Genomic DNA, 20,055 nt, shown 5'->3' on the forward strand with positions numbered 1-20,055 from the left:
TATAAGTCCCCGTGGTGGCTGGGCCAGCACAGGGACCCGATCTCTAATGGAGAGGAGGTCTCTGATGCCCAACGGAAGCCTGGCCCCGAGAACTGACATCGAGGAAGTCCCCAACACCCCCCACATCAGTGCACTCCTGCATACCCAGTGTCAGCGGGTGCGCACTTCCCCACTTGTGGTAGAGCTGGGAGGTGAGGAAGAGGAAGTGTGGGCCACAGGCCAGCCCCAGAGGGCCTGGGGGAGGAGCTTCTTCTAGAGTTGAGAGAAGCAAGGCTGGGGTTTCCCTAAAGGCAGCTCCTGACGACTCCTGGGACCACAGCCGAGACGCAGGGTGGCTGGAGGGAAGTGAGGGGCAAACTCAGCCTGGGCCTGGCTGGGAAAGAACCTCCGCCACCCCCTCCCCTGGACCACTGACAGCCATGGCCACGGCCCAACAGCTGCGTGCTGAGAGGTGAGTGCAGGGGCGCTGCCCTCCCGGGGCCTCCTCACTCTTCCTGGCAGGCCTTGGGGGATGGAGGCCTGCCCTCCTGCAGCCCCTTATCAACGTCGAAAGTTGAGAGACTGGAGTTGAGTCAGAACCCAAATACTCAGAAATGCAGGCTCTGAGAACTGTTTTAAGGAAACTCCAAGTCATGGCTCACCTCCCTCAGGCACGGATGAAGACACTGAGGCTCAGAGAGGGGAGTGACTTTCCCAGGGTCACGCAGGAGTGGGTGGTAGAGTCTGGACGGGAACTCAGGTGTCCTGGGGCCCAGGCTGGGCCTTGCTGCTCCACACTGTTCAGTAATGGCTTTTCATTTTCTGTTCAGACAGAGGCGTAGAATCTGGCTCTTTTCCAGGGCTTGTCTCAAATATCACCTCCTCCGAGAAGCTTTCCTTGATAGCCCCCTCTGAACACTTGCCCTGTTTCCTTTTCCTGTGTAGTCCTTACATTGCAGGCATAATAGTCTATACTCAACTCATTGGTTTTCTTTACCACTGGCTCCCCAATTAGAAGCAAGTCCCATAGGGTATTTATGTCTTTTGATAACTGCTATATCCCCAGGGTTTGAACAACGCCAGTACAGACTAAGTGCTCAGTAAATGCTGGTGAGTGAATGAATGAAGGAATAAAGGCATGAATGGACCACTGAGCTGGAAAATGTTCTTAGATCCTTGTGGTCCAATCCTGTCACTGTATGGGTGAGGAAACTGAGCCCCCAAGGAGAATAAATTACTTACTGAGGGTCACATGGAATGAATGGCAAGGCTGGGGCTCAGAGCACAGCCTTGTCAGGGCCTCGCCTCGTTTCTCAGGAGACACTTTCTGGATGTTTCCTCAGTAGCCAGGCCTGTGCTCCGAGCTCTAGGGGGACCTGAGGACACAGGGATTGGCTCCTGCCCTCCTGGATTGGAACAGCAGGTGACACCAGCAGGTGACATCAGAGTGTGGTAACAGTGTGGAGGTGGCTCTGAGGGTCACTGGAGATGGGCTAGGCTGCTCTGGGCCGAAGTGGGCAGCAGAGGGCCTGTGGGGGAGTCTGTGGCTGGAAGTGGAACCCGGGGTGGAATTCCCGAAGGCTTGTGTGTATGGCGGGAGGGGCAGCAGAAGCAAATGCTTGGAGGGTAGTTCAAGAGTGGCCTTTGAGAGCCACAGAGGGTGGTGCTCGGGGCTGGGGTGAGGTTTTCCCCCCAGATCCCAGCCCCTCCAGCCCACGAGTCCTCCCTGGAGACTGGGCCTGGCACGCCAACCCAAACCTTCGGAAAACAGCTGCTGTTTGAGGCTGGTGGTACTTCCTATTTCTCAGAGCACGTGGGTCAGAGAGAGGATGACCAGAGCCGGCCAGCCGGACAGTGTGTCCCCTCCCTCCCGCTCCCCGTCCCTTTGCAGATGTCCTTGGCCCTCCACGGAGGAAAGGCGCCCTGCTCCCCTCCTTCATGGAGCTGTAGAGCCAGGCCCTGGGGTCTCTCAGCCTCCCTGCACCTGGATGCCTGTCTGAAAGTGAGCCCCGATGCTTGAGGCCGAAGCGGAGGATGTGATGGGAGGGCAGTAGATTTCTGGCAGTAGGACTTTCTAAGACCCGAGACGTCTAAAGATGGAAAGGACTGCCGTGGGGGGAGGGAGTTTGCTTCCCACAGACGTGTTTAGAGCACCTACTGTGCGCAGACAGCACAAAACCTGAACTAGCTGCTGCCTCAGGGTCTTTCCACGCCTTACTCAGCCCTTCCCGTGCAGGCCCCCAAAATGCACTTCTCACGAACGATATGAATCTATGGACTCTGAGTTGACTTCAGCTCAGAGGGGTCCCGGCTGAGTGTCTAGCGGGCAGCTATTCTATTGGGACTTGCAGCGGGTTTGTTGCGCCCCTGGCGTCGCCCTGATACAGCAACTTCCAGGCTCAGCTCCCCGCACCCAACCCCCTGGCAGCCAGGCTATTTCCATGTGGCGCAAAGCAGACTTGTTGAAAGACAGACACAGGGAGTGGCCTTGCGTCTCCCTGAGTACCTACTATGTGCCGGGGCTGTTCTGGGCCCTGGGGATGCAGCAGTGAGCAGGGTCCCTGCTCTCGTGGGGATTCTCCAGCTGTGCTTGTTACAGATGTGACCTCTGAACCCTCCAGGGATGTAAATACTTCCATGGTCCCCATTTTGGAGTCGGGGAGAGGCCAGAGTGCAGAGAGGAGTCTCCCCAAGGCTGCTGACCTTGGTGACGGCAGAGCGCGAATTCAGGTCTTCATCTTTCACCTGTGCTCTCCCGCCCCATGACACACAGGTCTCCCGACGTAACCCCTTCCTCACCCCACCACCAAAGGGTGAGGCTCAGGGGCCCTTCGTGAGCAGGCCCTGCCTGTCTCGCTGGCTTCGTCCCTCATAACGTGCCTCCTCTTGCATGGCTGGGGGTCTTTGCACTCGCTCTTTCACTTGCCTGTCATCCTGGGGCCAGGTCCTCTTTACTTCTCCCCCTGACCTGGTGCCACTTCTTCTGGGAAGCCCTCCCCTACCATCCTTGATCTGAGCGCACCTTGTCCTATATACACAGGACCCCTGATTCTCTCTCTCTGATAAACGTCACCCTCGTCTTAGAATTTTCTGCTTGCCAAGCTTTTTTGCCCACGACTACCAATTCGTTGAGGGAATGCAATAATGGCCAGACTCCTGCTGCAGCTCGAAACATCGTGGGCTTTTCCTTCACAGCTTCTAGGACCACTGAAATTAGGTAATTATTTGTCCAACTCCTCCACTCAACTATGAGACCCAGGAAGGCAGAGGCCATGTCCTCATGTTCTTAACAGGGTCTGAGCTACAGTAGGTGCTAACAACGTTATTATTATTATTCTGGATGCGGTGACTGAGGCTGGGAGGGAGGGGCTGCGGTTCATCTGAGTTCACGCAGCAAGCTGTTGGGAGCTTTCAGACCAGGGCCAGTGCAGCAGTGTTTGGGAACAAAATTCTGGAGCCAAATCCCAGCTTCTTTACTTACTTGGGCAAGTTCGTTAACCTCTGCGTGCCCCAGTTTCCTTGTCTGGAGGAAGGCGACGCTGTCTTAGAAGGCACCTGGTGCTCGGTGTGTGCTCAGGAAATCGTTAGCTGCAGTTACCATTACCCAACCCTCCTGATTCCCCGGAAGGGGCCATTTCTACCTCTCTGGTTTCTTCCTGCCCCACCCCCATCCTACTGCGGGTGAAATACCCAGGAAATGCACAGTCTCAGGGGAGAAAGTGGAGGAGGAAGCTTCTCCCATGGGTGCTACCACAGGACCATGTGTGGAAAGTGAGTGGGGAGGTTGCCAGCCGCCACCAAATTGCTCTGGAAGTGCTGGGGATTTCCTCTTCCCGCCCGCTGGCACCCTGAGTCACCTCCCCGCCAGCCTCCAGAGTCCTGAGGTAGCCTGAGACCCCAAGCAGCCCAGGTCACGTGGGGACCAGCAAGGGCTGGGACTGGGTGTGTAGACTTTGAAACCAATATCGACTGAGGTCCCAGCCAGCTCTGAGGCTCGGACGGGGCAGCCCTGCCCCCCACTCCCACTCTGTTTCCCAATCGCTGCAGCGGTAACAGAATTGCTAATTGCTTCTCATTTCCTCATCTGTTCACAATCGGCTGGACTCAGAGACCCCTAGCTGTTCCTTCTCCATCTCCTTGGCGGTCCCTTTCCTCTTCCTCCATCTGTCCCTCTCAGCCCCCTCCTCTGCTCAGTGATTGCTCTTCCCTGGGGGTCTTAACCAGCAGTCACAGGGCAGATGGTTTCTACCACACCCACTCCAGTGGGGTTCAGCCCCACCCACGCTGAACTCCAGAGCCACACGCCGCCTTTTGCCAGACCTCGACCTGTGTGCCCAAGGGATCTCTCAGATTAGCATGCCCCAAACTGAGCCCATCAACCAGGCTCCCCCCCACCCACCCATCCTGGTCAGAATATGGGTGACATGTGGGCGTCACTCCTGACACTGCCCTTTCTTTCATCTCCACGTCCAAACCGTCTCCAAACCCTGCTGGTCGTAACTCTGGAATGACTCACAAAGTAGTGGTGTGTCTGTCGGATATGCATAAGGCTGCAGAGAACAGAGGAACTGATAGTGGCTGAAACAAACAGGGGTTTATGTTTTCACATAACGAGAAGTCCAGACATAGAGGTCACAGCTGGTTCTGCAGCTCAGTGACTTCAGGACCAGCGTTCCAGAGATTCCTGTGATCAGTCTCATGGTTTTGCCTCATGGATGCAATGTGGCTGCTGCAGCTCCAGATGTCTCACCTGCTTTCCAGGCAGGCAGAAGGGGAAAGGGCAGGAGACCATGCTAGCCTTGTCCAGTCCTCTGGATCTTGAAGTGAACACTCTCCTAGAGGCTGCTACAGCCTCTAGGTTTCCTCTTAGGTTTCATTGGCCAGAACTGCTCGTAGGGCTGCTCCTAGCTGCAAGGGGGTCTGGGAAACAGCAATGGGATTAGTATGTTTGGCTCAGACCAATGGTCATCTATCACCTTGGGGCTAGGCATTGCCACCCTGAAAAAAAATGGAGCTTGATTAGCAGGAAGAAGCAGGGGACACAAAAATGGAAGAGTGCCTGCCAAGGGTGGTGTCCCTTGTGTCTGTCCTCTCCTCCCGTCGCCACTGTCTGGCTCAGGGACACATCTTCTCTCAGCTGGACCCCTTCAGGGCATCCCAGGGGCGCTCTGTCCCTTCAGTCTCTGCCCTCCTTTTCCTCTCCATGCAGCCACCCCAGATGGCCTCCTAAAGCCGGGGTCCTATTGTGTTTTCACTCTCTTCTGAAGCTTTACATGGCTCCCCGTTGCCTATAAAACTCCTCAGCTCAGCACTGGAGACCCTCCTCAACCTGGCCTCATCCGCCTATTCAGTCTCCGATCACACCAGACTCCAGCCACACTAGACCTGGAACCACTCCTGGGGCCTCAGACCCTTAGCATGTGCTGTTCCTTCTGCCGGAAGGCCCTTCCCCCTCCCCGGTCCTACCTGGTGGACTCTTATTCAGCCTTCTAGACCTGGCTCCAATGTCACCTGCTCTGTGAGGATTTCCCCCCGGGTATAATGAGCCATTCTCCCTGGGAGGTGTGTGTTGACTTTGTTTACCCCTGTGATCCAGGGCCTAGAACAGGGTCTGATAGGCAGGGGTGCTTGATTCCCTGTTCCCGGATGAATAACGCAGCCCCAAAGCGATTTGCTAGACTCTCCTATGGCTGTTGATATATGGCTCCGATTCCAAATGCCTTCACTGTCAAGGTCTGGTCTGTGTCGCTGCCTGGCACGAGAGGGGTGTTGAACGGGGTAATGCAGGTACACGGGTTCACTTTGCACGGGGCCTCACACCCAGGGGCCACCCAACACAGCAGGGTGATGACCAGGGTTTCTTCTCCTCCCGCCTCCCTCAGCGACTTCAACCAGCTTCCCGACGACATTGCCACCTCAGCCAACATCGCCGACATCGAGGAGAAGAAAGGCTTCACCAGCCACTTTGTAAGAGAGACCCCTGGACCTTCACCCTCTGACCTCTGAGCCTCCAGCGCTCTCCTCTCTTCACTTCTATCCCAGGGGTTCTCAACAGGGCGATTGTGCCGCGTCCAAGGGACGCTTGGCAGTGAATGTCTTGAGACAGGTTTGACTGTCACAGCTTGGGGCAGAGCGTCTACTGCCTGGAGTCCGGCGATGCTGCTTCACGCAGTGCGGTGCACCGGACAGTCCCCACGACAAAGAATTACCTGGCCTCACATGTGATACCAAGGTCGAGAAATTCTGCTCTGACCCTAGGACCTGTGGACCTCTCCCCTGCTCTGGCCCTGGCCTGCGATGCCCCACCCCCTGGTCTGCAAAGCCCCACCCCCTGGTCTGCAAAGGCCCACCCCCTGGCCTACGAGGCCCCACCCCCTGGCTTGCGAGGCCCCACCCCCTGGCCTCTGTCCTCCTTAGGTTTTTGTCATCGAGGTGAAGACGAAAGGGGGGTCTAAGTACCTCATCTACCGCCGCTACCGCCAGTTCTACGCCTTGCAGAGCAAGCTGGAGGAGCGCTTCGGGCCGGAGAACAAGGCCAGCCCCTACACCTGCATCCTTCCCACGCTCCCAGGTAGGCCACCAACGGGCTGCCCCAGGATGGAGCGGCGCCCGCCAGCCTCTCCTCCCAGCTCTGCGGGCGCTGATCGGTGCTTCTATTTTAGCACAAACCCTTCTATTTTAGTGAAAACCGTTCATTTAGTCCACGGCCCCCCTCCTGCCAGCCATGGGCTGCCACCTCTGGCTCTCCGGACTTACAGCCCTTGACCCCCTGCTCTCCAATGAGCGTTACGGCCGCCCTGCTTCAGCGATCCACCGCCAGCTTCGGAGCGCATCAGCCCGGGCCTCTCCTCTTCGAGACAGGAATCCCCGTGTCTCCCACGTTAAACACAGACTCATCTTCCAGCCCTCCCTCTGTCCCCTGTGGGGGAGCTGCCCTCTCACTCCCCAGGTCCCCGCGGCTCCCCCTGCTTCCCTGCTCTGCTGGGACGCTGTGGGCGCGCACCTCTGCTTTTGGACAGTCCCCTCACCGCTTGTCTCCTGACCTGCCTCCCCTGCTCCGTCCTCACCTTGGACAGGCCCAAACCTCTGGCTTCTCAAGGCCAACCTGCATGAGCCCAGCAGGAGAAAACTCCACCAGAGTGGGGGTTCGGGTCCACGGAGTGGTCATGGCTGTGCCCTGCACACGCTGCAGGCTGCATCCAATCACCGTTCCCCTAAACAGCAAAGACACTTCCTGACCTTCCCTTCCTCAAACTCCAAACCCTGCCTCCAGCTTGCTTTCCTCTCTGCCTCAGCCAGTGCCCGAGGTTCCCTGCCTCCAGTGTCCAGCATCCAGCCCCAGGGAGGAGACTGTCTCCCAGGGGTTCGCCCATTCCCTGGCCCCGCCCCGCCCCTCCCCCTCTCCGAGCAGCAGGGAGGAGGGGTCCCTCTTGATCTCAGCTGACCTCTCCTCCCTGTAGACTCACCTTCTCCTTTATCTTCTGATTCTCTGCCAAGCCTCGCCACGGGAGGGCTCGGTTCTCTTCCATCTTTAAACAAGCACGTGCCCTAAGTGGGCACTCTGGCCACAAGCCTCCTTGAGCCCCGAGGCCCCTCAAAGATCTCTGCCTCCGCTGGTGCTCCTTGGAAGGCGGGCATCCTCTGTAGCGTTATCCTCAGTTCTGTCTTCTCACTCCCCCATAGGCAATCTGACCCATGCCTGTGATTTTAACTGCCCTTTTCTGGCTACTAATTCCCCAATGTCTCTCTCTACCCCAGACCTCAGACGCTACCCTCCTTACACCGCCAGACACCAGCCGGTGTGTCTCACAGGCAGCGGGCAGCAGGAAGCCGACCCGTCTCACATTCGCTTTCTGGGGGGCTCTCTGGGTGGGCAGTTCTCCCAGGACCCCCACCTGAGGCTCCTGGAGAGGACATTTGTCTTTGGTCAGCCGTCATCGCTTTCCCTTTCCCCGCAAACACTCTGCCTTGCTTGTGAAGAATGATTCACCCATCCACTGCACAAATATTTATCGATTTGGGCATTATTCTACACCATGGTTCCTAACCTTGGTGACATATTGGAAGTACCTTGAGATTTAAAGAATCCTGATGGGCTTCCCTGGTGGCGCAGTGGTTGAGAGTCCGCCTGCCGATGCAGGGGACGCGGGTTCGTGCCCCTGTCCGGGAGGATCCCACGTGCCGCGGAGCGGCTGGCCCGTGAGCCATGGCCACTGAGCCTGCGCGTCCGGAGCCTGTGCTCTGCAACAGGAGAGGCCACAACAGTGAGAGACCCGCGTACTGCAAAAAAAAAAAAAAAAAAAAGAAGAATCCTGATGCCCGAGTCCCACTCCCAGAGATTCTGATTTAATTGTTCTGGGGTGAGTCCTATGCAATGAGATTTTAAATGCTTCTCAGGTGACACGAATGTGCAGCCGGGGTGATGAGAACACAGCTGTGAGCATTGCAAAGATCCTGTTCTCTCAGAGCGAAGAATTGTGTGTGTGTGTGTGTGTGTGTGTGTGTGTGTGTGTGTGTGTGTGTAGGAATAGGCAATGCATAAACAATTAAAACAAGAAAAATATCAACTGGTGATAGTACAACTCAGAAAATGCACGTTGGATGGTGGCCACCGCAGCGCTGTGGGAAGAGGAAAGGGAAAAGCGCTGAGCCAGTGTGGAGGGTTCCTGGCCCGGGTGGGCAGCTCCGGGCCCAGAGGCCACACTCTTGGGTCAGATTCCCAGGACAGCTCTTTGTGTCTCCTCAGCCAAAGTCTACGTGGGTGTGAAACAGGAGATTGCCGAGATGCGGATACCCGCCCTCAACGCCTATATGAAGGTAACAGAGGGGCCAGGCCAGGGGGCCCCTGGGAGGGCCCAGGATGCTGAGGATGGGCGGGACCCAGGCACCATCCCTGGGCATGGCTTTGGGAACTAGGGCTGGCTCTTCTGCTCTGATGGTTCCCATCTTCAATCCTTAAAGGCCAAGCCTAGGGAGAGAAACAGGATGTGTCCTCAGGGTTCCTGGGGATGGGACAGGAGCAATGGAGAAAGTTCAGAGAGCCACACTTTGAACTGACAAATCTAATGGCTGTGCCGGGTGTCCTGGTACAGAGGAGAATAGGATCCAATGCCTGCCCCAAGGTCCCCGCTGTCCAGGGGGAATACAGACAGGTGGGTCATGAAACCATAAAGGGGTACGGTCTGTATAACAAGGGCACGGCAGACCAAGGCCCCGGCTTTCTCACATAGCACCTCTGTATGAACAGGCCACAGGCTGGATTTTAGTTGCATGCATGGGCCTTGGATGGATGCCCTTGTGTATTCCCCAACCTGTAAACTGTCTACCTCCTCAGAGGACGGGAACGCAGAGGAAGGAACATCTTAAAGGCAGAGAGCCAGGCTGGTCAGGAAAGACCTTCCACCAATTAGAGCTGGGCAAGAGAGGGATAGTTTTCCTCGTGAGGTAGTGAGCACCCTATCACTAGAGGCATGCAAGCCTTGGCTTGATGACAACCTTAGGAAACTGGGGCGAGAAGCCCTCTTCATAGCCCAGAGGCATCGTCACAGACAGTGAGGCCTCCCTGTTCTACTCTTACGGGAAAAGAGCACCGAGCTAAGTGCTCTGGTCTTTGCTCTGACACTGAGTGGGTGATTTAGGGCTATTTGCTCATTCTGTCTAGGACTTGGTTTTCTCACCTATGAAATGGAGCCGTGCCCCCAGCTCTCCTGTCTCACAGGAGGGGAGTGATGTTGGGATCTATTGAGAAAAGGACAGGAAGGTGCTTTGTAAACTGTGAACCTGCTTCCAGAATGTGAGAGAGCATGACTCCTAGTGGAATGAGGGGACCCCAGGAGTATAAAGGGGGTGGGGGAGGGAGGAGGTGGCCGCCTGCCCTCCCCAGTGGCTGCAGGAATCCTGGGCTCTGGGCAGAGGAGAGGTAGGGTGGGAAAGCCCACGGGCTCCAGTACTGGAGGCATCTCCCCTCCAGGGGGCGCTGCGACAGCTGCTCCTTCTGGGCAGCCGGCGGCTCCACTCTCCTCCAGCGGGGCTGGAAGGAGGGAGCAGGGGCTGTGGAGCTGGAGCTCTTCCATCCACGCCTGGTCTTGGCAACCAGCAGCCTGAAGGATCTCATCTCTGCCTGTCTGTGTCTGAGTGGGTTCCTCGAAGCTCAGAGGCCAATCAGTACTATGGTAACCTCACCCTGGGCTTGAAACATTCAGAGACAGGGAGCTCACTACCACTCTCCCCTGACCCAGGCTGCTCGTCCATTGTCGGACAGCTATTAGAAAAGCCCGACTCCCTGTGACTTCTACCCACCGGTCGCACCTCTGTGCTCATGAAGAATAGGGCTCGCGTGACAATGACAATTGCCTAGAACTATGTGGAGTGCTCTCACTGGCAACAAGGAGGCTCTTGATATATATTTATTGGATAAATAAATAGGCTTATTTAATTCCCTCAATAACCTGTGAGTTCAATACTCTTATCCCTATTTTAAAGTGAGGAAATGGAGGCACAGAGAGGTAGAGTCACTCACTCAGTGTCACAGAGCAGTTAGGTAGGTAGGATGGGATTTTTATTTTTACATCTTTATTGGAGTATAATTGCTTTACAATGGTGTGTTAGTTTCTGCTTTATAACAAAGTGAATCAGTTATATATATACATATGTTCCCATATCTCTTCTTTCTTGCATCTCCCTTCCTCCCACTCTCCCTATCCCACCCCTCCAGGCGGTCACAAAGCACCGAGCTGATCTCCCTGTGCTATGCAGCTGCTTCCCACTAGGTATCGACCTTACATCTGGTAGTGTACATATGTGGTAGGATGGGATTTGAACCCACATCTCTGTGACTCCAGGGTTGTGCTCTTACCCACTGTGCTGTATTGTAATAAAAGTAACAGCAACAATGATAATATCCAGCTTGGATAGGGCCCTTGCTAGATGCCCAATGCTGTTCTAAGTGTTCTGCACGTATTCAATTATTTAATCTTTACACAATTCCACGGGGGAAATAATATCACCTCCATTGTATTAATGAACATACAGAGGCACCCCTGCTCCACGTCACCCAGATGGGCGGCAGAGCTGGGATGCTAACCCGGGCATCACCTGGCTCTCTCTGTGCCCTTGAACCCATCTCTGGGCTGGCCCCCTGCCCTCCCTATAGGACAACCGTGTCTTTTCCAGGCTCTGCGTTCCCAGTTCCTCTGGAGAGGAGTTCCCGCCCCTCCCCATGCTGCTGCCTCCGTGGAATTCTCTGAGGGGGTCTGGGTGCCTCTGGAGCGGTAGCGCTCAAAGCCAATCACAGTGCTCCTGGGGACCCGTGCAGTGGGCAGCTTGGGGGGACCCTGGCAGGTCCCGGGCACTCTGCATCCTCACAGCCTGAGGGTCGTTGCATTGTGGTGGGTGTAACCAGCATCTGATTGAGAGTCCCGACCCCACCACTTCCTAGCTCTGCCCACCGGCCCGGGCAATTTCTCACCCTGAGCCTCAGTTTCCCCAACTGTGATATGAGATGAAGTATCAGGAAGCATGTTTTTAGGCTGTAATTCCACTAACTGTTGTTAATTTGGGTTATTTGGGGAATACGTCCCCCACCATTGTCTCGCTTTGATGTAAGGGATGAGCCTTGGTGGCAGACGGCTCTGGGTGTCACTCGCTAGGCTGTGTGGCCCTGGGCAGGCCCCTTCACCTTTCTGGCCCTCACTCCCAGGTTATTGTTAGATGGAGCGAGGTCACACCGTGAGGCACTCAGTGCAGTGCCTGGACAGTCACCACCACATCACGTTACCTGTCGTCACCATTATCGTCATGTCTGAAGGCCTTTGGGTCTTTTCCAAATGAACTGTTCTCAAGCAAGTTGGCCCCCTCCTGACCTTGAACCCAGGGGCAAACCTTGTGACGTGTTACCCTCAGCCTACTGAGATTTTAAAATATGTCTTACTTGTTATCAGGCAGAGGACCATTAGTGGAGAGAGGTGGGCCCAGCATGGGGGACGGGGATGGAGCAGCTGGGCTGCAATGTCAAGAGCTTTCTGCTGACCACCCCACCTGTCCTGCATCCTCCCCAAATGCAGCACCTCCTCAGCCTGCCCATCTGGGTGCTGATGGATGAGGACGTCCGCATCTTCTTCTACCAGTCGTCCTATGACGCGGAGCAGGTGCCCCAGGCTCTCCGACGGCTCCGCCCGCGCACCCGGAAAGTGTAAGTGACCGGCCCCTGTGCCCTCATCAGCTAGAGCCCTGGGCCACTTGCTCCTAATCAGGCGCTCTGTCCCAGAGGCCTCTGCGGCAAAGGCTCTTATTTTCCCTGAAAGAAGCAAGGAGTAGAGACCAGGTCTATACCTAAGCACTCCAGGGTGGTTTGGCTTGTTAGGTGAGCTTGGGAAATCAAGCGTAGGGCCTAGAGGACAGGAAGTGTGTTTGACAGTAAGGGCTGGAGGACAGGGGCTGGGCCATTGACGGGGAGAGCTTAGTGCCTCAGCAGCCACTGGGGATGGTCCGAGGGCTTTGGGTGCCTGGGGGGAGTAGGGAGGAGGGAAAGGAGGAAGGAGAAGGGAAGGGAGGAGGGATCGTTCTGTCTGCAAACACTCCTCCCAGCCTCTCCCGGGATGCCTTGTCCCTGCTTGGTTTTTGTTCCATGGGGCCGGCTGTGGCTCCTTGGTGTGTCACACTGGTCCCCAGGGGGCGCTGCTACTCACTCCCTTATTCCAAAGGGCCCACAGCTCCCTCCAGCCCCTCCTAAGCTGGAAAAAGTCTTCAGAAATCCAAGCCACCGAAATAGGGCTGGGCTTCCAAACAAATGGTTGCTGCTGGGCTTCCCTGGTGGCGCAGTGGTTGAGAGTCCGCCTGCCGATGCAGGGGACACGGGTTCGTGCCCTGGTCCGGGAAGATCCCACATGCCGTGGAGCGGCTGGGCCCGTGAGCCATGGCCACTGAGCCTGCGCGTCCGGAGCCTGTGCTCTGCAACGGGAGAGCCAGTATCTCTGAGCGTCCTCTCTGTGTGGTGCCTGGCCATCTCCCCTGTGCACCCAGGCAGGTGTGCTCTGAATGCCAGCTGTGCCCCACAGCAGCCCTGTGTCCTGGGGTGGAGCTCAGCACTTCTTGAAGCCCATTTCCTCAGCTGAAAAATTAGGGGTTGAGTGTGGGAGTAATGTGAAAGGGCTGGCAAGCTATGGCACTAAGCAAATGTATATGTGAGCCTATGCCTCCTGGTCCACAGAAGGGGAGGCAATCCTCCTCCAGGGCAGTGAAAGCTGTGGGGAGTGTGCTGGTCCAGAGGAGCAATTGTAGCTGCATCTTTAACACCCTCTCCCTCCCCTGCCTTTCCTGCCTCTGCTGAGGGTCTCCTCCGGGCACAGAAGCAGGAGAGGTGACAAGCCCCTCTTCTCTCTCCACAGAAAGAGCACGTCCCCACAAGGCGCCGGCTTTGACCGCATGGCAGCTCCACGAGCGGAGGTACCTCACCACTGGGCAGCAGCCTAGCTCCACCCTTCAGCCACTGAGCCCGTCCTGCTGGCGCCCGCTGTGTGCCCAGGATGCGGCTGGGTATTGGGGGTGGGGGTGGAAGGACCCACAACCATGGCCTTGGACGCCTGAGGACTCCCAGCCAGCTGAGGGGAGGGCGTGTGAGGAGCACACAGAGGCAAAGGGGAATCCACCCATCCATCATTCATTCAGCAAGCTCTTCTGGGTCAGCCCTGCCTTGGGGACTGAAGCTTCAGAGGTGACTCAGACCAGGCCCTGCCCTCAAGGGGCTCACACAGCTCCCCAGGGATGCACCCTTAGAAATGAGCATTTCAAAACCAGTGTGGTCAATGCCCTAGGGGTTGTGGGGGCATTGGAGTCCCCAGTGAGGCCTGGGGGATGGGGAGTTGCCCAGTCCATGGAGTCTGGCCCCTTCCCTCTCATGCTTATCCTGGCAGGCCTGGAAGGAGCACCATTCTGGAGTCAGGGAGACATGGGTTCTAAACCCGGCTCCTCCGCTAACAAACAGAGTGGCCTCAGACTAGTCACTTATCCTCTCTGAGCCTCAGTTTCCTCATCTGTTAAATGGGATGCTGAAGCATGTAAGCACTTTAGCAGGAGCTCAGTGAATGTTTCCTCCCTCCCTCCTCACTCCACCTTCTCCCCAGGCCCTGTTTGACTTCACTGGGAACAGCAAACTGGAGCTGAATTTCAAAGTTGGAGATGTGATCTTTCTTCTCAGTCGGATCAACAAAGACTGGCTGGAGGTAAGGTTGGAAGTGAGGATGGAGGTGAGGATGGAGGTAAGGTTGGAGGTGAGGATGGAGATGAGGATGGAGGTGAGGATGGAGATGAGGATGGAGGTGAGGATGGAAGTGAGGTTGGAGGTGAGGACAGAGATGAGGATGGAGGTGAAGATTGAGGTGAGGTTGGAGGTGAGGATGGAGATGAGGATGGAGGTGAGGATGGAAGTGAGGTTGGAGGTGAGGATGGAGGTGAGGATGGAGGTGAGGATGGAGGTGAGGATGGAAGTGAGGATGGAGATGAGGATGGAGGTGAGGATTGAGGTGAGGTTGGAGGTGAGGATGGAGGTGAGGATGGAGGTGAGGTAGAAGTTAAGTTGGAGGTGAAGTCACTTCAAGTCTGTGAGGGGATCAGAGAACATGGAGGTATCTGAGAAGGCCCCAGGGAAGAGATGCTGTCCAAAGGTAGTCCTGGGGATCTGGGCAGGTGGACCGGGGAAGCCTGAGGAGATACAGCTGTGTGTGGCTGGAGCAGCGGGTTCTGAGCCTACCCTTGCCTTTGGTACTGACCCCAACCAACAGTCGCTTTAGGCAAGTCAGTTAACCTTCTGAGTTGAATTTCTTGGTCTATAACAGGGTATCTCAGCCTGTTCACTACTGGCATTTGGGGCCAGGCAGATCTCTGTTGGGGGGCTGACCTGTGCACTGCGGGGTGTTTAGCGGCGTCCTTGGCCCCCATCCACTAGATGCCAGTAGCACCCCTCCAGATGCAACAATCAAATATGTCCCCAGACCTCTGGCCCTGGGGGGCAGAATCACACCCAGCTGAGACGCACTGTCCGTAATCTGGGGTAACGTTACTCACCACGCAGGGAGCGGGTGAAGGTGATGAGGGAGACTTGAGCTCCAGAGTCTGGCGTGACATCCTAGCTCTGTTTTTAACTAGCTTTGCAACTTTGGGAAACTTACTCAACCCCGTGGTTTCCTTTCCCATAAATGGAGACAACTAACAGTGGCCGTTTCTTCACAGGTTTCCGGGAAGGGTTGAAGGAGGCGCCGCTGTTCAGGGCTCGGCCCATAGGGAGCCTGGGCGTGTGGCATCTTGGCGATGCTTTGTCCCTGCACGCGGCAAGCGTGACCCATACAAGGGTTCATAGCATGACTGGAGGTGGGGGACGGGGGTCACCGGGTGGGAGGCCCTGGCCTGGTGCCAGCCTTTTGGGTTAAGTCCTATAGTTATGAAAGACTCTCTTTTCTCAGGGCTCCTGGGGGTGTGTGTGTGAAGGAGGTCATGGCACAGGAGGCAGGGCCAGCCCCCGGGGGTCCTGGAATCATTGAGGGAAGGGGAGGGTCCCTGGCATCCAGGGGCTGGAGAGGAGTGTGGACCAGCCGTTGGTCTCGCAACTTGGCGGTTTTGATTTTACGCCAGTCCCGGAGTTCTGTCTCAGGCAGTCTACAAGCTGTTACAGCTGAGGGGTATTGCTGGGTCATTCTCCAGAAACAGGAAATGTTTGTTGACTTCTTGTTTTCTAGAAGGTTCTATGAGTCAGTATGCTGGCCGACTTCTGGCCTCAGATGGAAGGGAGGGTTGGGGAGGAGTGAGGGTAGCACTTCAGCCTCAGTTTATACGTCTGTAAAAGGGGGCGGAAACAATATGTCTTCCATAGTATTGCGAAGGTTAAGAGAACAGGTGACAAAGCACAGGCAGTGGCTGGGTCTTGGATGGAGTTTAGGAGAGAGGCCTGGCTGGAGGGAGATTTCTGGCTGTCTGGTCTAGAGCAGATGGAATCCATGGACAAATGAGTGAATTGGCCCCACCCCTCCCTCCTCCCTCCCCCCACAATTTTCTCCCTGAGCGCCTACCACCACCTGAGTCCCCGTGAGGTCCACCTGTTTACCTGTGCCTTGTCTGTCGCCTTCCATCACACTGGAAGCTCCAGGAGGGAGGGCAGGGATTTTCATCCCTTCCGAGTGCCCAGAGCCTGCTCCGTAGCCGGCACTCAAGAAGCCTCTGAATAAATGACTGAGTGAATCAATGACTGAGGTGAAAGCAACTTTCCAGATAAATTCAGGTCTTAACTTGTTCTAAAATGGACGCCTTGGGGTGAACAGCTTGGTGACCTTGCCCACTTTTTCTCCTCCCTCTGCCTGAGGGGACCCAGAGCTCATCCGCCTGTCCTGTCATTATAAAGGGGCGGGTCCCCGGGGCATGGCCCCGCTGCCTCTGCTGATAGCAGGCAGGGCAGTGCCTTCTCCCCCTCCCGTCCCCACAGGGCACTGTCCGGGGAACCACAGGCATCTTCCCGGTGTCCTTTGTGAAGATCCTCAAGGACTTCCCGGAGGAGGAGGACCCCACCAACTGGCTACGCTGCTACTACTATGAGGACACCATCAGCACCATCAAGTTAGTGGCCTGCTGGGAGGGAGGGGCCTGTCCAGCCTCCCTGCCCCTCCCCACCCCTCCCCCACCTCCATGTCACACTCTGGGCTCTAAGACCCAAACCAGATCCCATGTCCCCCCACCAAACACACACACTTAAAAGCCTGCAGGGGCTCCCAGCGCCCTCCGGATAAGCCAAAAGGCTGTCACGGGGTGTCAGGGTCCAGCACGACCTGGCCAGCCTCATCCGCCTCTCCCCCTTCCAGCCTGCGGCCTCCTCACCCCTGCCTCTTGTCCCCTTAGGGACATCGCAGTGGAGGAAGACCTCAAAAGCACCCCACTCTTCAAGGACTTGCTGGAGCTCATGAGGTGAGGGGCTGGGGTGGGAGGCACTGGGGGCGTCAGACACCCTGGAGGAGAGAACAGAAGGGGAAACAGTGCATTCAGGGGCTGGGGGTTCTGCATCTATTTCACCTTCTTGTTTTATCCACAGCCCAGCCCTGAGGGGTGGGTATCGCCTCTCCACATTAGAGATGAGTGGGGGGGGCTGCAGAGAGGTAAAGGGGCTTACAGTTTGTGGGCCTGGATTTGCTAAAGTCTCTCTAGGTTCAAAACCTTGGACTTGGACCCTCCGCCCTCAGGGAACCACCACCTCCCAAGATCCAGTTGAGTTACGAACAGTTATTTTACAGAATGGAAATAGCATCGTTATATGCCTGACTGCAAAAGCGATATCTATTCATTATTTTTTCAAAAGAATGTCAGAAATCACAGAAAACGTAAAGAGGTGAAATCCCCTCGCATTTTGCTCCTCTCATTATCTGACACGTATTCAGATTCCTTCAGCACACACCCCACCTGCACCCCGCTCCCCCTTAAATATTATTTACTTGGCTGCACAGCATCGTTCTGCGGATGCACGGTAACTGCTGTAGCCACATCCCCATCTGTGGCCATTGAAGTTATCTTCCGCTTTTTTACTACTGTCAGTAGTGCTGGGATTCACATATTTGCTGACTTGCCTGATTATTTCCTTAGGACGACTTTCTAGAAGTGAGATTTGGGGATCAGGGTGTTTGCGAGTCTGATGGGGCTTCTGACCCATTTTGTCAGATTACCTATGGAAAATTGGATGTTTTCTCCCATCTACCTGCACCCCAGGTGGGACGGTTCCAATCCTTAAAAGGTTCTTCTCCATAGCCACATACACGGGCTTTTTTCTGCTCTATTCTGCGCCCGGCAAAACCCACTCTTCTTCCCTATGACGGTTCTTACGTCTTCAGCACATTGATGCACAAGACATTTCAAGCTGCACCACTAATTTGTTGTGAAAGTCCCGTTGTCCCCTGGAGGTCTCAGTTTCCCCATCTGTATAGTAGGAGGTTGGACCACTCGGATGACAGGGCTGGTGTCCAGCTCTGACCTCTTCTGATGTTTAGATCCCGGCCCTGAAACTCCCTCTGTCCCCTCTCCCTGCCCCCACGCTTAGGCCTAAGGCCGCTGGACCTTTCCTGAACCCTGATCTCTCCCACCCAGGCGGGAGTTCCAGAGGGAGGACATCGCCCTCAATTATCAGGATGCCGAGGGGGATCTGGTTCGGCTGCTATCAGACGAGGATGTGAGGCTCATGGTGAAGTGGACCCAAGGTCTCCCCTCCCAGAAGCACCTCTTCCCCTGGAAGCTGCATATCACCCAGGAGGACAACTACAAGGTCTACAACACGGTCCCCTGAGCCAGCGGCATCCCTGGGGCAGTGAGGGGACACCTAGCAAAGAGCCCTCGGAGAGGATTAGGACCAAGAAAGGCTGGGAGCACGGGACACACTTCCTGGTTCTGCACCAGATGGACCTACTGGCCTCGGCTTGTACCATCTCTACATTTGGTCTCTGAATTAAATAAACCATTTCATCTCAAAGTGCTGGACTGAGGAAGATAGTGTCTTTTGAAGAGAGAGAGGAGAGAGAGGAAAATACCCATTAATGAGCGTCACCGAGGGGTCATTTATATACGGAAGGGGGCCCTGGCTTTGGGCCGCTAATCCAGCTGCCCTGTTCCCTCGCCCTGTCCCCACGTGTGGTGAAACCCAGCGACACTCGTGTCCCTTCTGGTCACTCCCTTTTACGCCCTTTCCCAGGAGTGGCCGCCTGCCTCACGGAAGTCATACTGCCCCGGGAGCCCTCTGGGTCAGGCCAACACCAAGCCCTCCGCATGACCAGGGTCGAGGGCTTCCTCTGCCTTATTGCTGCTGCTCTGCAGAGGGGCAGAGACCTGGGTCGTGGTGTTGGTGGTCTCCATTGTAAGTAGGGGGTGAGCGGAGGGAAGACTCTGGCCCCACTGGGGAGGAAAAGGAAGCAGAATGACGGGATCTTCCTCTGTGAGCTGAAGCTTTTTCTCTCCTAAGCAGCTAAGATGGCAATAGCTGTCACCTCCAGAAGGGCGGCAGGAGGAGCTTGGCGGACGCCCCTCCCCAGTGACACAACCGCTTAACTGATGAACGATACTAAAAACCAACCATTGAAAGTTTCTGGAAATTGTTCTGAGGGCATACAGGAAGTGGAGAAGTATTTATTCTAGAAAAGCCTACTAAATCTCTAAGAACATTGAGTCTGTGGCATTTGAGCCTCCATGTGCTCCCCTCCCTTCCCCATCCCCTGCTCCATGTGATGGAAACTCTGCTCCAGATGCGCTATCCTGAGTGAATGCAGCCAAGAAGATGGGGGACCCCTCTCCCCTCAGCTCCCCGTCGTTTGCCATTTCAGCCCCAGAAAGGGCAGGCGGCCAGTGCCTCTCATCCCCACAGCCCTGTGTTGTGGAAGCGCTATTCCAGGCCATCACGGCCCCCTACATCTGTGTGCTGGGGCCGTCATAACAAAGTACCACAGGGATGTCGCTGGCAGTCCAGTGGTTAAGACTCCACGCTTCCACTGCAGGGGACACAGGTTCGATCCCTGGTCAGGGAACTAAGATACCACATGCCGCCCAGCAAGGCCAAAAATAAAATAAATAAGTAAATAACCACAAACTGGTGGCTTTCACAACAGAAACTTATTGTCTCACAGTTCTAGAGGCTAGAAGACTGAAATCAAGGTGTCTGCAGGGCCACGCTTCCAATGAAGCCTGCTGGGAAATCCTCCTTTGCCTCTTCTTAGCTGCTGGTACTTTTCTGGTGTCCTTTGCCATCCCTTAGCGTGTAGACACCTCACTCTAATCCTCCATCTTCATGTGTGTCTTCACATTTTCCTTCCCTCTGTGAGTGTCTGTCTCGGTGTCCAAATTTCCCCTTTTTATAAGGACACCAGTCATATTGGATTACAGCCTACCCTGATCATTTTATTTTGACTTAATAACCTCTGTCCAGACCCTATCTCCAAGTAAGGTCACATTCTGAGTCACTGGGGGTTCGTATCTTTTGGGGGAGTACAATTCAACCGTAAGAATGCACTAGAAACATCTGTTTAAGAATCATTAAACAGGGCTTCCCTGGTGGCGCAGTGGTTGAGA

At 55.6% G+C, this 20,055-nt stretch overlaps 1 protein-coding gene across 1 annotated transcript; it reads left to right on the forward strand.

Annotated features, from left to right (window-relative positions):
* The first annotated feature begins 250 nt into the window (after positions 1–250).
* Positions 251–18,457, forward strand: NCF4 (neutrophil cytosolic factor 4). The gene is made up of 10 exons (XM_060023925.1): positions 251–451; positions 5,862–5,946; positions 6,397–6,550; positions 8,726–8,796; positions 12,042–12,169; positions 13,365–13,422; positions 14,100–14,198; positions 16,448–16,578; positions 16,858–16,923; positions 18,091–18,457. Exons 1-10 carry the CDS (start codon positions 420–422, stop codon positions 18,284–18,286), a joined length of 1,020 nt encoding a protein of 339 aa, XP_059879908.1. The 5' UTR covers positions 251–419; the 3' UTR covers positions 18,287–18,457.
* Positions 18,458–20,055: the final 1,598 nt, after the last annotated feature.

The sequence above is a fragment of the Delphinus delphis genome, chromosome 11, assembly GCF_949987515.2.
Source record: "Delphinus delphis chromosome 11, mDelDel1.2, whole genome shotgun sequence".
In the NCBI taxonomy this organism is placed as follows: domain Eukaryota; kingdom Metazoa; phylum Chordata; class Mammalia; order Artiodactyla; family Delphinidae; genus Delphinus; species Delphinus delphis.